Below are 17,209 nucleotides of genomic sequence, written 5' to 3'. Positions count from 1 at the left end.
TCCCACCAGGAGTGTTGTCTGCGACAGAGGGATCGACATCCTCACTGCCCCATGGCCCTCCCTGCCCGTGTCCTTCCAGTCCTATGGCCCTCCCGTCCCATTACCCCCACTGCCCCATGCCCCTCCTGTCCCATTACCCCCTCTGCCCCAGGGCCCTCCTGTCCCATTACCCCCACTGCCCCAGGGCCCTTCCCGTCCCATTACCCCCACTGCCCCATGCCCTTCCCGTCCCATTACCCCCACTGCCCCATGCCCCTCCTGTCCCATTACCCCCTCTGCCCCAGGGCCCTCCCGTCCCATTACCCCCTCTGCCCCAGGACCCTCCTGTCCCATTACCCCCACTGCCCCAGGGCCCTCCTGTCCCATTACCCCCACTGCCCCATGCCCTTCCCGTCCCATTACCCCCACTGCCCCAGGGCCCTTCCCGTCCCATTACCCCCACTGCCCCAGGGCCCTCCCGTCCCATTACCCCCACTGCCCCATGCCCCTCCCGTCCCATTACCCCCACTGCCCCATGCTCCTCCTGTCCCATTACCCCCTCTGCCCCAGGGCCCTCCTGTCCCATTACCCCCTCTGCCCCAGGGCCCTCCTGTCCCATTACCCCCACTGCCCCATGCCCTTCCCGTCCCATTACCCCCACTGCCCCAGGGCCCTCCCATCCCATTACCCCCACTGCCCCATGCCCCTCCTGTCCCATTACCCCCACTGCCCCAGGGCCCTCGCATCCCATTACCCCCACTGCCCCATGCCCCTCCTGTCCCATTACCCCCACTGCCCCATGCCCCTCCTGTCCCATTACCCCCACTGCCCCATGCCCCTCCTGTCCCATTACCCCCTCTGCCCCAGGGCCCTCCTGTCCCATTACCCCCACTGCCCCATGCCCTTCCCGTCCCATTACCCCCACTGCCCCATGCCCTTCCCGTCCCATTACCCCCACTGCCCCAGGGCCCTCCCATCCCATTACCCCCACTGCCCCATGCCCCTCCTGTCCCATTACCCCCACTGCCCCATGCCCTTCCCGTCCCATTACCCCCACTGCCCCAGGGCCCTCCTGTCCCATTACCCCCACTGCCCCATGCCCCTCCTGTCCCATTACCCCCACTGCCCCATGGCCCTCCTGTCCCATTACCCCCTCTGCCCCAGGGCCCTCCTGTCCCATTACCCCCACTGCCCCATGGCCCTCCTGTCCCATTACCCCCACTGCCCCATGCCCCTCCTGTCCCATTACCCCCTCTGCCCCAGGGCCCTCCTGTCCCATTACCCCCACTGCCCCATGGCCCTCCTGTCCCATTACCCCCTCTGCCCCAGGGCCCTCCTGTCCCATTACCCCCTCTGCCCCAGGGCCCTCCTGTCCCATTACCCCCACTGCCCCATGGCCCTCCTGTCCCATTACCCCCTCTGCCCCAGGGCCCTCCTGTCCCATTACCCCCTCTGCCCCATGGCCCTCCTGTCCCATTACCCCCTCTGCCCCATGGCCCTCCTGTCCACAATAGTTGGCCAAGCTTCGCCATCTATTTGTCCCACTGCCCGCTGTGACTAGCCGGCCTTGTGTCCCTCTTGTCCCACAGTAGCTGGGCCCTCCCTGCCCTGGTCCTGGCCACCCCTTTTCTAACGGTCATCGTGTTTCTTTGAGCACGGCCAAGTTCTCCTGTGTGGAGATCCACCGAGGACACTCACAGTGATTACAGAAGCGAAAGCATAAGCCGAGAACTTGGACTTGAAGGGTCCTGCTTGGCCAGTCTCAGTCATGGTTGCAGGGCCAGCCCTTAAAAATTAAATAAGAGCATGACAGCATAGCCCCTCATGCTGGAGGGCAGCAGTGCCAGCAAACAGCCAGGGAGCCAGATGAGCCAGTGGAGCAGAGCAGGGTGGGGCTGAGCGTGCCCCCAGGCCACAGGAGGCGAGGGTCAGGGCAGCAGAGAAGAAAGAAGGGACAGGAGGACAAGGCTGGCCGGTCAGCAGGGCTGCTGCCTGGACAGCCCGAGGAGAGCTCTTGTTCAGCCCTGGCCAGCCTGGGTGGCTTTGCTGGGGAGCCATACTGCCCTGCCCCAGCTGGACTGCATAATTGCGGGGCTGCTGGACCCTGGGCCCTGGGGGCAGGCAGCACTCGAGTCAGGGCCACCACGGTGCCGAGGTGAAGCAGGTGGAGGCAGGATCAAGGCCAGCACCCTGGCGTGTTTCCCATGTGGTCCCCAGTGGCACTGGCCACGGTTGGCAGTGAGGTAATAGTCCTGGCGAGGCAGAGCCTAGGACGTCAACAGAGGGGCTGCTGGCTGCCAGCCCTCGCCGCCGTGTCCCACTGCTCATCATGTGCTGGGAATGGATTACAGCCTAGTGGGTGGAACTTCTGCAGGCCCTGGCTGGCCACTGTCACACCAATTACCGTGTCTGGAGGTGGCATGGCTTTCAGAGCTGGCCATGGTCACAGCTGCCTGGACGGTGGGGACAGGCGACTTTCCCACATCCCAGAATGGGGCATGTGGAGGGAGGCTGGGGTCGGGGGTAGAGGGCAGTGTGTTCTCTGCTCCTTCACATGAGAGTGTGCCCATCTTGGCTATGGTGCACAGCCCTCTGGGGAACTGAGATGATGGCCCCACGTCCACACAGCTAGTGCCATGGCCGGGGGTGAGGAGGAACCTCCCAGAACCAGCCAGCAGCCTTGGCCAGTGAGGATAGAGCTGTGTTACACGCAAGTGACTGGGCATCATGTACGGGGGTGTGTGTGGAGGGACGCCTGGAGGGCATGCGCACGCTGCAGCCCCTGGCTGGGAGCTGGGGGGCACTGTGCTCTGCCCGGGCTGGCCTGGTGATGCCCTGTCCTGCCCTTCCCAGAACGGTGGTCATGCCCATCGCCGGCGAGTTTGCCCCAGACGTGGTGCTGGTGTCATCAGGCTTCGACGCCGTGGAGGGCCACCCCACGCCACTCGGGGGCTACAACCTCTCTGCCAAGTGTAAGTGCCCGCAGCGGTCACCCTGCCTGTGGTCTGCCCATCGCCACGGGCACTGGAGACCCCATCATCCCTGTGGGCACAGAGCTGGCTTCAGGCAGCAGTGCGTGAGCACCGGGGCGTGCAGGGGCTGACCTGGGGCCGTGCAGGCCCTTCCATGCACAGAGAGCTGACGGATGCTGCGGCCATCCCCTCACGGTGACAGGGAGGCACCACTCCCTAATGCCCAGGCAGAGAAAGCAGCAGGGAGCCGGGGGCAGAGTGGTGCTGGGAGCCCAGTCACGAGTGTGGGTGAGGAGGGTGGCTTAAGGTGACCATGGCCTTCACTCCCACTCTGTGCCTCTGACATCATCAGACTGCATGGCTTCAGCCGGCCCTAGCAGTGTCAGAGCCAGGCAGCAGCTTGTGGCTCCCCATGCCCTGGGCATCATGAGCCGTGGCTGGCCCTGATGTCCTGGGGTCCCTGGAGTCCCACCAGCTGACCCCTCACTCCATCAGGGCAGGGGAAGGGAGCTTGGTCTCCTTTCCACAGCCCAGATGCTGCTGTCACCCTGCTCTGGCTGCCCTCTGGCATCTACCCAGCAGCCCTGAGCCCCATGTCACTGGCTCAGTGAGAGACCGAGTGGGGCTCCCAGAAGCCGTGGCGTGGACAGCTGGCCCAGTCACCACCATCGGTCCCTGTGCTTTCTGAGGAAGGACAGTCGATCACCCACCCCGTCGGCCTTCCCTGTATGCAGGTGCCCCAGGTGGGCAGGTGCCCCATGATTGGTCAGGTGACTGGAGCCCCGGAGCCTCTCTGGGGAGCTACAGGCAGGGGCACGGGACCCCCACATAGCGACAACTACTCTGTGAGATCACACGCCAAAGCCGTCCCAGGGCAGCCCAAGCTGACTGCCAGCTAGGACCCTCTGCCCAAGCTGAGTGCCAGCTAGGACCCTCTGCCCAGCTTCTGCATGACAGCTTCTCCTTTGCAGGTTTTGGGCACCTGACCAAGCAACTGATGGGCCTGGCTGGTGGCCGCATCGTCCTGGCCCTCGAGGGGGGCCACGACCTGACGGCCATCTGTGACGCCTCTGAAGCGTGCGTCTCTGCTCTCCTGGGAAATGAGGTACAGACTCATGGGAGCAAGGGACATGCCCTCGGGGCGCAGGCAGCCGTTAAGGGGGACAGGTAGCCTTATCTTGGCTCTCTGCAGACTGGCTTCTCTCTAGGAGTAACCCCAATGGGCACGGGGCCTGGACAGCTCTCCTGAGACCCCAGTGACACCAAGGTGGCACCTTCCATGTCCACAGAACCGAGCCAGAGGGATGCTGTGGCGTCTGCAGCCGGGCTGCTAGGGCTCCAGTTAGAGTACCAGCCCACCAGTTCCCTCCGTCCCCAGGCCTTGGCCTGGCCCTGCTGCTTCTGGCCTGGGTGGCACGGAAAAGGTGCCAGAGGCCCCTGGGAGCTGGTCTCATGCCATTTCCTGCTGCTGGAGTAAGCACGGGCCCAACGCCCCCAGCCCCTAACGGACACAAGGATGCAGGGCCGCCTGTTATCCCTGGGCCCTGTGGGGCTCTGGGGGCTCTAGGTGGACAGGACCCACATGCCCATGCTCCTCCCGCCTCACGCATTCACCATGAGCCCGAGTGTCCCTGGACCGAGCCCTGTAGTACAGGGCAGGGCTGCTCCTGGCCTGGCTGCGGCCGGGTTGAGGATGGGTGTCCTCCACTGCCTCCCTAGCACTTGAGCTGAATCACAAGTGAAACAGCCAGACTTGAACCGGCGCCCACAGCCTGCCGCATAACCCCAGCCCCTGTGTTGATCCTGTGAAGATACCTGTACGCTGAAGGCCAGCAGGGCCCAGCACGTGGGCTCCACTTCTGGCTGCAGAGCTTCATGAGGCCTGGGGTGCTGTCCTTGGGCACGTGTGGCGTGTGCAGCCCCATGAGCTGGCAGTGCAGGGGCTTGAGGGGTGCTGGACAGACAGCCATGCTGCTGAAGGAGGACCTCCGCGTAGGAAGCTGCCAGTGGGCATGGTGCCCACAGCAGCGAGGGTTACTCCTGGGCATGTGACGGGGCAGAAGTTTGCAGGAAGGGCAGACCGCAGACAGCCTGCCCAGCACTCGGAAACAGGGAGGCCAGGGGCAGCTGCCGGCTTGACTGTGTGCAAGCGTGGGGCAGGGATGGCGCAGGGGACAGGCAGCCCCGAGCAGCAAGGGGCCAGTGACCCCTCAAGATTCCCGAGTAGCAGGATGACGCCGTGCTGGGCCCGGTGCTCCCCGCACAGCCGAGTTCTCACCCTTCCAGGCCCTGTGGCATCTGCTGCTGCTGCGGGGTGCTGCGGGGGCAGGGCTGGGAGTCTGCAGAGTTTCTGCCTCTCCTAGCTGGCAGAGCACAGGGTGTGGTCACCTCTTACTCTTTTTTTCTAAGGTTTATTTTTCTTTTTTTCTTTCTTCCTTTCCTTTCCTTTCCTTTCCTTTCTTTCCCTTTCTTTTCTTTTCTCTTCTTTTCTTTTCTTTCTTTCTATTGCAAAGTCAGATATACAGAGAGGAGGAGAGACAGAGAGGAAGATCTTCCATCCATTGATTCACTCCCCAAGTGACCTCAATGTCCAGTGCTGCGCTGATCCGAAGCCAGGAGCCAGGAACTTCTTCCAGTTCTCCCATGTGGGTACAGGGTCCTAGGGCTTTGGGCCGTCCTCGACTGCTTTCCCAGGCCACAAGCAGGGAGCTGGATAGGAAGTGGGGCTGCCGGTGTTAGAACTGGCGCCCACATGGGATCCCGGCATGTTCAAGGTGAGGACTGTAGCCACTAGGCCACTGCGCCGGGCCCTGTTTACTTTTCTTAAAAACAGATAAGGAGAGAAGGAGACACAGAGGTCTTCTATCGATGGTTCACTCCTCAAGCTGAACTAATCAAAGCCAGGAGCCCAGAGCTGCTTCCGGGTCTCCCACAGGGTCCCGAGGCTTCGGTCCATAAACGGAGCTGGATGGGAAGTGGAGCAGTCAGGACAGGAGCCCTCACCCTCAGGGGATGCCAGTGCCACAAGGTGGATACTAGCATGCTGTGCCACTGTGCCAGCCCTGGTCTCAACCTTGACACCACCCCTGCTGGCCCTGCAGGCACCCGGGCTCAGGGGTGAAGCACAGCCCTGCTGTGGCTGGGGCGTGGGTACCGACAAGGGCAGGGCCACGGTGCTGGGAGGAAGGCACACACGTGTGCAGGTCCTGCCGGGGAGTGGGGCCACAAGAAGTTAAGGAGAACCAGGATTCTGTGTAGAACATCCCCCGGGGCTCCCCTCTTTTGGCAGCTCTCTGGGTGCACACTGGGCACCCCCCACCATGCTCTGGAGGGGTGGCAAACTCATGCAGTGGCTTCATACATTGTCTTGGTTCCTGACAAGTGGGAGGACTCCGGGTCTAGCCATCACATCAGACCGAGGCTCAGCGGGGCACCCTGAGATAGGAGAGGAGAGGGGCTGGGTGACGCCTGGGGCAGCCAGGGCTGGTCCTGCAGGCTTCCTGTGCCCGTGGCTGCAGGGCCGTGACTTTAAACATCATGGCCCATCCAGCTCCCTTGCTGAATTACCTTACAGGACAGTCCCCCAGGGGCCCTGCGCCCACATGTTGCCCAGTTCTGCCTACTAGCTGAGGGCGCCCTGTGTCAGCAGCAGCCGCGGCCACGCCCTCCTCCTGCCCTGTGGTGAGGGTGCTGGTGCTCTGTCCACCTGCCTCTCAGTAAGCAGAGGCCCAGCCAGCCTTGTGGCCAGAGCGGGGGCAGCTCGGGGCTGTCCCGCCGTGTGTGTCCTCTGCCGGCCCTGCAGGGCTTGGCTCGTGTCCATGAGCCAGACGGGTTCCGGGTACGTGTTCCCCGCTGGTCTGCTGCGGCTGAGGCAAGCAGAAGGGGAAGACGGTCCAGCCATGCCGGCCCTGGGCTGCTGGCTCCCGCCTTCGGCTTGGGCAGGCCAGACGCTGCAGCGTTTGTCTCGCCATGGCAGAGGAACCTGCGTGGACCCACAGCAGCCTCGTCTGTAGCTCAGACATGTCCTGGGGCCGTGTCCTGACCGGAAGCCCCTAGGGTTCAAACGCCTCATGGCTGAGTGTGTGACACGTCAGTCTGTCACGCTGCCCTCCTCCGAGTGCTGACCGCAGGATCCCTGGCCCCCACCCCCGTTCTCTGGACCGCTTGCCCAGGCGTGTCCGCCTCACCGCCTCCTCTGCCACCCTGAGCGTCCAGCTTGTGTTGGTGCACCTGTTCTAAAGGCTGCCTCCCTTTCTCTCACGTCTCCCAGGTCAGCTGCCTCTCTGGGTCTTTAATCATGCGCGGATGCTGTACTCTGCCTTGAGACACGCAGCCTGTCCAGCAGCTGTGGGTCATTCTCCGGCCGCCACGGCTTTGAGCAGCTGAGCCTTGGGTCACATGAAGCTTTCAGTGTGCACAGCCCGCATGCCTGCACTAACCGCAAGGCCCCGCCAGTGTCCCCGGAGCAGCCACAGGGGACAGGCCAGGGAGTTGTGCCACACCTCCCGGGGCTCCAGGAGATGAAACCTGTGTGCCATGGCCAGAATCTGTTTCCTAGGCCGTCTGCTGCCGTCTTGGCCTCGCTGTACTTGCCGTTCAGTGCTGATGGCATGGTTGTTCCACCGATGGCCCAGACAGTTTCCAGGTGGTCCTGTGTGTCCTCAGGGTACACCCTGTCTCTGCCTGGTTGCACTGAATGCCCACCCCTCCCAAACTACCCCGTGAGCGCCTTGGCATGGGCACGTCATTGTGTTCCCACCCAGGCCACCACCCTCGCCTACCTCTGTCTCCTATGCTACATGGACCTGGCACCTCTAGGAGGGGCCCTGTGGCTTCTGCTGGGAGCACTGGTGTTGGAGAGCCCAGGACCCTGCAGCTGTCCACACACAATTCCCAAAACCCACGGCTGCCCTGTGTGCGTCCTTTCCTGTGTGTGCTTGGGCCAGCCCCTGGCTGTCTGAGGGCACCATCACTGCCCATCTGCATGGCCGCCCCAGCTGCGCCCGGGCCCTGCACATGTCCCTGATAGTGTGGACCTGGTTGTTTCTTCAGAGCTAAAGCTGCCAGCTTCTGTGGCCCAGGCCACCACCCACTGCTCTGGGCCACATGTGGCTCCCTCCAGGGCTCCCTCTCTGCCTCTCCATCGCTGCCTGGGGCTAACAGGAATCACGCTTTCCTGGGAGACCGCGGGAGAGGACAGCGGCCTTCCTGGCACACGTGGGCCGCTTCCCGTCACGCTCCCTCCGCTGCTTGTGGGAGCCCATAGATACTCCTCAGTGTCTCCCGAGCCAGTGAAAGCTGCTGATGGACCCTCGCGCTGCCCTCCGGGACGCTGCTTGGGCTGTGCCCCCTCTGCAGCCAGCGTCTGTCCCTCTCTTCCAGCTTGATCCTCTCCCTGACAAGGTCATGCAGCAGAGACCCAACGCCAATGCCGTGCGCTCCATGGAGAAGGTCACGGAGATCCACAGTGAGTTCTGCGTGGCCAGGCCCACTCTGGCTGGCATTTGCGGGCTGGTAGAGGTGCTCATGTGACTTCGGTGGCCTCCCAGCTACCTCCCAGCGTGGCAGCCCCAGTTCCAAGGGATGGTGTCGTGGCAGCCCCCAGCTGGCACCTGTGTCCGGGATCCAGGGTCTTCCTGTGCCCATTTCCCACCTGGGGCTGGCACCATCAGCTGACCCCTGCTCGCGCACCAAACCCACGTGTGTCCTTCTCAAAGCCCTGGTTGCCTTTCTCTCCTTTTTCTTCTCTTATTTACTTGAAAGAGAGCAGAGGACAGACAGGCAGAAATGGTTTCCATCTGCTGGTTCACCCCCCAGATGTCTGCAGTGGTCAGAGGTGGGCTGATCTCATACCAGGAGCATCTCCCACGTGGGGACAGGAGCCCGAGCACTGGCTCCATTGGTCTCTCCATCTGTCCTCCATTGGTCTCTCCAAGCCATTAGCTGGGTTAGAAGTGGAGCAGACAGGACTTGAACCAGCGCCCGTAGGGAGTGCCACAGGTGGAAGGTTCACTTACCCTAATCTGGGTTTTGAAACATTGATGTGGGCAAGGCTGTCGGTGACGTGGGGAAAGCCAGAGGCCTGCTTGCTGTGTACCTGTGTGGGCAGCAGCTCCCAGCTCAGAGCCACTGCTGGTGCCAGGAGCTAGCTCTGGGTAAGGCCCAGCACATCGGGTCCCAGGAAGGAGCCCACTGAGTACCATTCACTGTGGGTGGGCACCTGCGGGGGGAGGGCCAGCTGGACCCAGGTGGCTCATGTAAACGTTTCCAAGGTGCCCAGATGTGTGTGAGCTGAGGTCCAGAGGTGCCTGTACTGCCCAGATCTGTCTCCTGCAAAAGTCCCAGGGCCTGAGGTAGCTGCGGCCTGGGCATGGCCTGGGCATGGCCTGGGAGGCAGTCCCCCAGCCCCTGAGAGCCTCTTCCGGCCCCCAGGCAAATACTGGCGCTGCCTGCAGCGTCCGTCCACTGCCGGGCGCTCCCTGGTGGAGGTACAGACGTGTGAGAACGAAGAAGCTGAGACGGTCACTGCCATGGCCTCACTGTCTGTGGGCGTGGAGCCCGCTGAGAAGAGGTGAGTGGCTGCCCAGGCTTGCTGCCTATTCTGCAGGGGGTGGGGGATTGTGCAGGGGTGTGGGGGTCTGTTGCCATGGGCCTGGCCAGCAGGTTGTACAGGTGGCGGGGTCTGCCTCCATGGGCCCGGCCAGGGAGTTCTGCAGGCAGCGGGTGTCTGTCGCCATGGACCTGGCCAGTGGGTTCTGCAGGTGGCAGGCGTCTGTCGCTATGGGCCTGGCCAGGGGGTTCTGCAGGCAGCGGGGGTCTGTTGCCATGGGCCTGGCCAGGGGGTTCTGCAGGCAGCGGGGGTCTGTTGCCATGGGCCTGGCCAGGGGGTTCTGCAGGCAGCGGGGGTCTGTTGCCATGGGCCTGGCCAGGGGGTTCTGCAGGCAGCAGGCGTCTGTCACCGTGGGCCTGGGCTGGGGTCGGTAGCACTCTTCCCAATGTGGTGGGCCCAGTGAGTACGGAGCTGTGGTGTGCGTGGGAGCCCCCCATGATTGGGCACTGCCCGCTTGTCTGCATCCCCACAGGGCCGAGGAGGAGCCCATGGAAGAGGAGCCGCCCCTGTAGCCTCTTGAAGCTGCTGTTTCCTTGTTTGTCTTCGTCTTGAAGCTCAGCCGAGAAACTGTCCCACTCATTGCGGCTACCGCGGCCCTTGGGGGCTGGGGCCACAGCCGGGGCCTTTCTGCCGCCCGCACGTGGGCATGGCAGCATCCCGCGGAGCACGGGACAGACACGGCAGCGAGCAGACATGGACATGCAAAGCCAAGCACACAGGCGGCCCTGCCGGGGAAGCCGCCAGAGGCCTGCGCCACGGCCGCAGAGTGGCTGCGCTCCATCCAAGCTTAGCAGGATGAAGCTCTCACTGCGAAACAGACTTGACCCAAACTGGTGCTGAACGTCTGGTCATGACCCACAGTTCCACAGTCTCCGTGTAAACCACTCGACTCATCTTGTAGCTCATGTGTTTTTTAAGAGGACGTTTTCTGGGGCTCAGGCCTGCCTGCAGCCGGGGAACCTGCAGTGGCGCTGGGCGCCTCGGACGCAGACAGTGGACGCGGCCCGAGGGAGAGCCCGTGGGAAGATGCGAGATTGTGCCTTTTTTCATTGCCCTGGTGGATTTTTGTGGCTGGGTTTTCTGAAGTCTGAGGAACAATGCCTTAAAGAAAAACTCCACAGCAGGAATGGGTGCGACACTTTCCTGTGGCCGGCACGCCCGGCGGTGCTGGCCGGGCGGCGAGCGTGGGGCGCACTGCTCTACCGAGTTCTCCATGAATCCAAAGTGCTCTTCCCGCGCAGCCTGGGGTGAGCATGTCGAACGCAGGGCACACTCGCAGTGTTACGGTCGGAAGTAGCATGAAGTATTGCTTACATTTTAGATATAAATAAATATATATATATATGTATAATATATATTCCAATGTATTCCAAGCCAAGAAACTTGATTCTTATGAAATCTTGATAAAATATTTATAATGCATTTATAGAAAAGGTATATATATATATACGTACATATATATATATATATGTATCAGATAAACGCAGGCCGCAGGGCCCTGGCGAGCGCAGGGCGCGTGGACAGCCCACGGTGCTCAGCGAGGGGGCCGGCCACCAGCACACTGGCCGCTGGGCAGGGCGCCCACGCCAAGGCCCCTTGGGCCGGTGGTGTCCTAGCGAGAGCCTACCCCTCCCCTAGCCTCCGTGCACATATGTACCTAATGAGTTTTTATAGCAAAGAATATAAATTTGCTGTTGATTTTTGTATGAATTTTTCACAAAAAAAAAAGATCCTGAAAAAGCCTTGTTTTGTGGGTTTTACATTTTTTCTCACCGTTGAGCAGTTTTCTGAATGGTAATGTTTTTTTTTTCTTTCCATGCTCTTCTTCCTCACACCTTTTTTCGACTTTCCAAGGTTGTTTTTCTTGTCTGTTTTTGTGGGTTTGGAGGCAGCAGGTACCACCGTGTGCGTGAGGAGTAGGGCGTGGCCCAGGATCCTGGGGGGCCAACCCCTGCAGGACACCAGGCTTTTCGGCCTTCCCTCCAAGTGGCCTGCGTCCCTCCTGCCCCCGGGGCTCGGGGTCCCCTGACGACCCCGGACTCCACTTATCCAAAGCCCCTTCACACGTGGCAGGAAGCAGCGGGTTTGGGCTCAGACGGCCATCCCTGCACCTTTGTTCCTTTTTGTGGCGATGCCAGCCAATGGTCTCTTTGTACCAGTCACTTGAAGCCACTGATTTCATTCCAAAGTGTCTCAAGTTCATCCTGGCAGGAGGAACCCAGCCCAGGCTGCTGTTTGGTACCTTGCTGGTGTGGACGCCACCTGGGCCCGCCCTGGGTTCTCGCTGCCACTGGCCTGCAGGGCCCATGCCAAGCCCTGGGCTGCAGCTTGTGCCAGCTGTCTCCTCCCTGCTTGGGAGTCCTGGGAGGTGGCCGTGCCAGCCCCTGCCGCCCACCACAGCTGGCAGGGAGGGGTGCCTCACCACCTGGTTTGTTGTTTGTTTTTGTTTTTTTCTTTTATGAATGATGAGAGAACTGGGCACCCCCGGGGGCCTGGCTCCACAGGGGCCGCTACCTGGCATCCAGGTGGCAATGGGCATTACCATGGAGCCTTTCTTTCCTTTGAAGTGATCCCCAGCACCTCCGTGCGCTGGGCCCGGGGCAGATGGCGTCTACGGGTGGGGCCCTGGTAAGATGGGCATGCTGCCCACTCCCTCTTAGGCCCTCGCACCCTGCCCGCCTTTTTCTTCCTTTGCAAGGCCTTGGGGGGCACCCGCTGGGCCATGGGTGTATAAGCACTTTAAGCCCCTCTGAGGGGACCCCGAGGTGGCCCACATGGCTCCCAGCTGGTGGCCACCCTGCCCCAGCGGCTCCGGGTCGAGAGGGCCACTGTGTCGAAGCATTTTGTTTTTGCTTTCCTTGTTTTCCGGTTCTGTGCTGCTGAGGAGGGCACCGTCTCCCTTTCCGTCCGAGCATTCCTCCCTCGCGGGCAGCAGCCGCGGACTCATTCCGCTCCCCGTTCGGCAGGTGGGGCCGTGCATGTCCGGGCCGGGCCGCGTGCAGCTTGGAGGTACAGGTCCAAGTGTCCCGGAGCCCGCATGATGAGTGCCCGCATGTCTGTCCCACATAGATTGCACGCAGGCCCAGGCAGCTCGGGGCCGACAGGACAATACCTTCGCCCTCTCAGGCCTTTCGCCGATGTCCAGTAGGACCCAGATGGAGAAGAGCAGGTGGGCGGGGGGGGGTTGCATCTTCTTCAACTTATTCTTCAGAAACTGAACTTTTTATTGTAAGAAAAACTAAGAGGACTTCTCAGAGCTTCGTCGTTTTTCAGAGACAAGTTCCCTAGCACTTGTGACCAACCAGTCTCGGGGGCACTGTGTCCGCGTGGGGCCAGCATTTCGGACCCGGCGCAGAGCCCCCGCTCCGGAACCGCCCTGCTGTCAGGGGGCAGTTCCGTGTCGTTTCCTTCAATTGTCTCCCTCTCCAGCCGTGACCTGGCGGCTGTGACCTCCCTCTGGTTGGGGTGCTTGCCTGGCCCAGGCCGCTGCCGTTGCCCCGGCCACGGGAGGACGCCTTGCCTCCCACAAAGGGGAAGAAGGCCAGCGCGTCTTGCAGCCGTTGGGTTTTGTTTTCATTTTTTCTTGGCGTGCGTGCTCCCCAGTGGGGCCGGCCTTTTGCAGTTGAGGAGGGCATGCAAACATGGCACATACATGATGTATGTAGACACAGGAGTGAGTTGGACTTCTTGCACCCGAGAGCTTGCCACAGGCCTGGGAGGAGGAGGCGTTACCATGATGCTCGCCGGCACAGCCAGCGACCCCCGAGTGTCCCGATTCGTCTTCCCTGGACTGTGTGACCCTCGGCGGCACCAGGCCTGCCCATGCAGCCACGGGGCCGGTTGGATTCTCCGACTGCTGTGCCGTGAGGGTCACTGTGGCCGCCTGGCCACACACACTGTTGTGTACCCATCACACAGCTTGTTGCTCTCAAGGTTGAATAAAGACTTGTTCATGACCCTCCCGACCTTGGTCTTGAGTGCTGTCTTAGTGCGCCTGACCCTCCCTGACCCTGGGGACTCACGGCACCCCAGCCTTGGGGTTAAACACCCAGATGTCAAAATCCCAGCGCTGGGTCCTCTCCCAAAACAGAAGCCGTGGTGAGCTGTGCTGGACACCACAGGGAGGTGACACAGCAGAGAGGTGCCAAGGCCAAGGTTCTGTCACCCTCATGGCCAGCCAGGCACGAGACTCAGATTTCAGTGTCCCAACACCAGCCAGGGCCACCAGTCCTGTGACCCCTCCCGCACTGCCAGGCCCCACCCTTCCTGTGCTGCCACATCCTGTGTGACCCAAGTCCTACTGCACCACCTCCCAGCCCAGCCTCCCCCTGCCCTGGCCAGCTCCGCTCTAAGCAATGTCTACCCTGGGACACTCCACAGGTGCCCTCAGTGCCTGACCTGAGTGCCCTGCTAAGCTGTGTGATGAGGTCTGCCCCCTTCCCCAAGATCCCAGGCTTGGTGGCTCTTGAACAGGGCTGAGATGCAGCTGGGCTCTGGCCCCCTGGAGGCCCGGGTCAGGCTGCCCACAGGTGAGCCAGGGACGCTGGCCTTGCCCTTGGTGAGCCTCCTGGACAGCAGCCAGTGACTCAGGAAGGAGCCTGAAGGTCTGACCCCGAGCCCTCAGCCACTGCCCTCGGGTCACCCTAGCTGCCAGTGCTGGAAGCTTCCTGGGAGCAGGTACTGCCCCCGGCCCTGCCTGAGGACAGGCAGCCACACAGAGTTCCTGGGCACATCCCTGTGGTCCCAGTACAGCTGGGGGCACGGCAGCCACATCTAGGTGGCACACGCAGAGGTCCTGGGTGCGGGCACAGCCAGGGGGCCCGGCGAGCCTGGACAGCGGCCTCAGCGCTTTCTGCTCGGCTCCAACAGAAGGCCTCCAGCTGCGCAGTCCCCGTCACACTGCGAGGCTCAGTGGCCGTCACCTGGCCTCAGCCTCCACGGGGGCTCTCAGCCAGGATCCCCAGGAGACTGTCGGGGGCTCCAGGGCCCTGGCCCCTCTGCACTGTATGGGAAGGTGCCCAGGGAGAGACCAGCAACCCCTGCACCTCAACACGATGCTGAGATCCTCTATGCTGCTCCTGGCACCACGCTAAGGCCAGGCAGGGCCCGGCAGGTGCTGGCAGGGGCCTACAAGGAGCAGTGTGTGGCCTGGGCCTCACTGTGTGTCTGCCCCTGGCGCCTCCTTGGCCACCTGCAGGCTGTACCATAGGCACAACAGGCAGGGTCCTGCTGCCAGCCTCCAGGAGAAAGCCACAGCTCAGGGTTGGGGAAGGCAGTGCCCATGCCCTGCCTGGGTCTGCCCTCGTCTAAGAATGCCTGCTGTGACAGCCAATGAGAAATTCTCAAACCCTGAGCCAGGCTGGATGCCAAGCAAGAACAGGTGCCCAGGACACCGTGGCCCAGCAGCGAGGCAGGTGAGAGTCCACCTGCTAGAGGCCACGTGGCAGAGCCCATCACACTGACTTGTGCAGGCTGCGCACACCGGGCCCATTCCTGGAGAGCAGCTGGGGTTCCCACAGTGACCTCCAAAGCCCTCATGAACTGGGCTCTGCAGGTCTCAGGGCTAGGACGCTTGTCAGACCTGGGTGACATCGTAGGGGTGATTATCTGTCTGCATGGAAGAGACAGGAAGCGAGCCCGTCACAGGAGCTGCTCCGCAACGGCCACGGCACCAAGCGGGGTTGGCCGGCATCCAAAGGCGAGACTTCATTTCAACCTCCCCAAGGGAGAGAGGGACCCAATTGTGGAGCCATTACCAGTGACTCCTCTGCAGGATCCAGGGGTGTGTGCAGGATCCCAGGTGTGTGTCTATATTATCCCAGGTGTGTGTCTGCAGGATCCAGGTGTGTGTCTGCAGGATCCAGGTGTGTGTCTGCAGGATACAGGTGTGTATCTATAGGACCTCAGGTGTGTGTCTGCAGGATACAGGTGTTGTCTGCAGGATACAGGTGTGTGTACCTGCTGGCCCTAGCATTTGAAAGCCCTAACCAGGAAGAAGGCTGTGGTTCTGGCCTCAGGCCTGGGGCTGGTCACCCTGTGCGTGCACTGCCTCCTGCTGGTCCTGGCAGGAGTAGCAGCCTCATCCCACAGCACCACTGCAGCCTCTCCCTACCTCAATCTCCCCCCAACATTTTTCTCCATCTTTGCCTCTCCTTTCTCCAGCCCTGACCATGGAGAAGGACCAGGGGTGAGTGCTGTGGCCGAACATGTCAGAGACCTGCAGCCTTCCCCTCAGCCCCGAGGAAATACAAATCTGAAGGCGTTGGCTCCCTCCCTAGGTAGGTTTTGTTCTGTGGGAGCCCCCGACCCACCCCCAGGCAGCAGACCTGGCTTTCCTCCTGGCGGTGGGCAGAGGCAGGCTCTGGGCACAGCTCTGGGATCCTCCACAGGGCACCGGGAGCTGGAAAGAGGAGGTCCCTGCAAGGCATCCACGACAAACCAGAGCAGAGGCTCTGGCCCCGTGCGTGCGGGGCATGGCCTGGCCTCTCCTGGCCAGGGAAACATCTGATCTGATTGTAGGAGCCCAGGACAGCCGGAGGCTGGGGCAGGGTGGGGAGGATGACCTAACATCCTTGGTGCCAAGTAAGCACAGGATGGTATAGCTGGGCGGTAAGAGGGCATGAGACGTGAGGCCCTGGGGTGGGTCCAGGCCTTGAGGTGGCCCCATCCTTAGTGTGTGTTGGGGGGGAACTGTCCACTCCCTGCCCTCGAGTGCCGACCCCGGCCTTCATACGGGCGGGTGTCTCCTGTATCCACAGGCTCACCCCTGGGGGTTGGTGGGGACCAGCTGGCCGTGGAATGGAGGCTGTGTGGTGGGCGGCATCTGGCTGGGAACACAGCCCCTGTTCTCAGGGGCCCACTGGTGCCCTGGCAGCGCCTGTGAGTGACTCATGGGCCCTAGTCGGCAGAAGCACAGGGTCCCAACGGCACCTTGAGGTGGACCAGCCGACCCTGAGGCTGGAACCTGCAGCCCGTCCTTTGCCCACTGCGGGGGCAGGGCCAACAGGGCAGGGCACGGGAAGGAGCTCTGACCTGGACGTGGTCCCTTCCGTGCCGGCCACTGCCCTGCCGGGGACAGGGGCGCTTGAGAGTGAGTGCTGTGCCTCCAGCTTGGGTTCTGCCCTCAGTGAACACCAGCCACGCCATGCCCAGCAAGGATTCGGGGATGGGGAGGCTGCATCCGGGTCTTTGGGACACGAGGAGCCTCCTCACAGCCTCCAGTGGGAAAGCCACTGCTTAATCAGCAAGCCAGCTATGTCCATTTCTGTGAAATCTCCTGGGATTCTGCCAGGGCAGCCTTGAGCACGGCTCCCCCACAGGGGCATGGGGTCTGGGACAGGCCTGTGGGGCGCAGCAGGTGTGGCCGCAGGGGCTTCCTGTGCAGGAGAATGCCCGTGTGGGCTTGCAAGCCACTGGCTGGTGTCACACGCATGTCCTTGCATTGCCTACACATGGCTCCCGAGCCCCGTGGAGCTTGCCAGCATTTGCAATGCTTTGGTTTGGGGTAAGAGAAGACCCATCTCCCAACCACACACTGACAAGCCAACTTGCTGAAGGTTCAGCCACAATCCCGGGCCCAAATTCTGACCTTGACTTGGAGGTCACAGGAGGGACGCCCGAGCCCAGGCTGGCGAGCGGTGAAGCAGGT

General features: G+C 62.1%; 1 protein-coding gene across 1 annotated transcript in view; it reads left to right on the top strand.

The window, feature by feature from the left end:
- The window catches only part of HDAC4 (histone deacetylase 4), a 176,717-nt gene extending 163,193 nt beyond the window's left edge, over positions 1–13,524 (top strand). Inside the window, exons 23-27 of the mRNA XM_040972372.1 lie at positions 2,833–2,951; positions 3,923–4,056; positions 8,334–8,418; positions 9,384–9,522; positions 10,034–13,524. Of these exons, the coding sequence (XP_040828306.1) occupies positions 2,833–2,951; positions 3,923–4,056; positions 8,334–8,418; positions 9,384–9,522; positions 10,034–10,073 (517 nt within the window). The 3' untranslated portion in view covers positions 10,074–13,524. The remainder of the gene's footprint in view (positions 1–2,832; positions 2,952–3,922; positions 4,057–8,333; positions 8,419–9,383; positions 9,523–10,033) is intronic.
- The last annotated feature ends 3,685 nt before the right edge of the window (positions 13,525–17,209 follow it).

This window comes from Ochotona curzoniae, unplaced genomic scaffold (assembly GCF_017591425.1).
Source record: "Ochotona curzoniae isolate NIBS_2020 unplaced genomic scaffold, NIBS_Ocur_1.0 contig_2294, whole genome shotgun sequence".
NCBI classification, from domain to species: Eukaryota; Metazoa; Chordata; class Mammalia; order Lagomorpha; family Ochotonidae; genus Ochotona; species Ochotona curzoniae.
The sequence above is the reverse complement of the archived record's forward strand: the minus strand, read 5'-3'. Positions and strand labels throughout refer to the sequence as shown.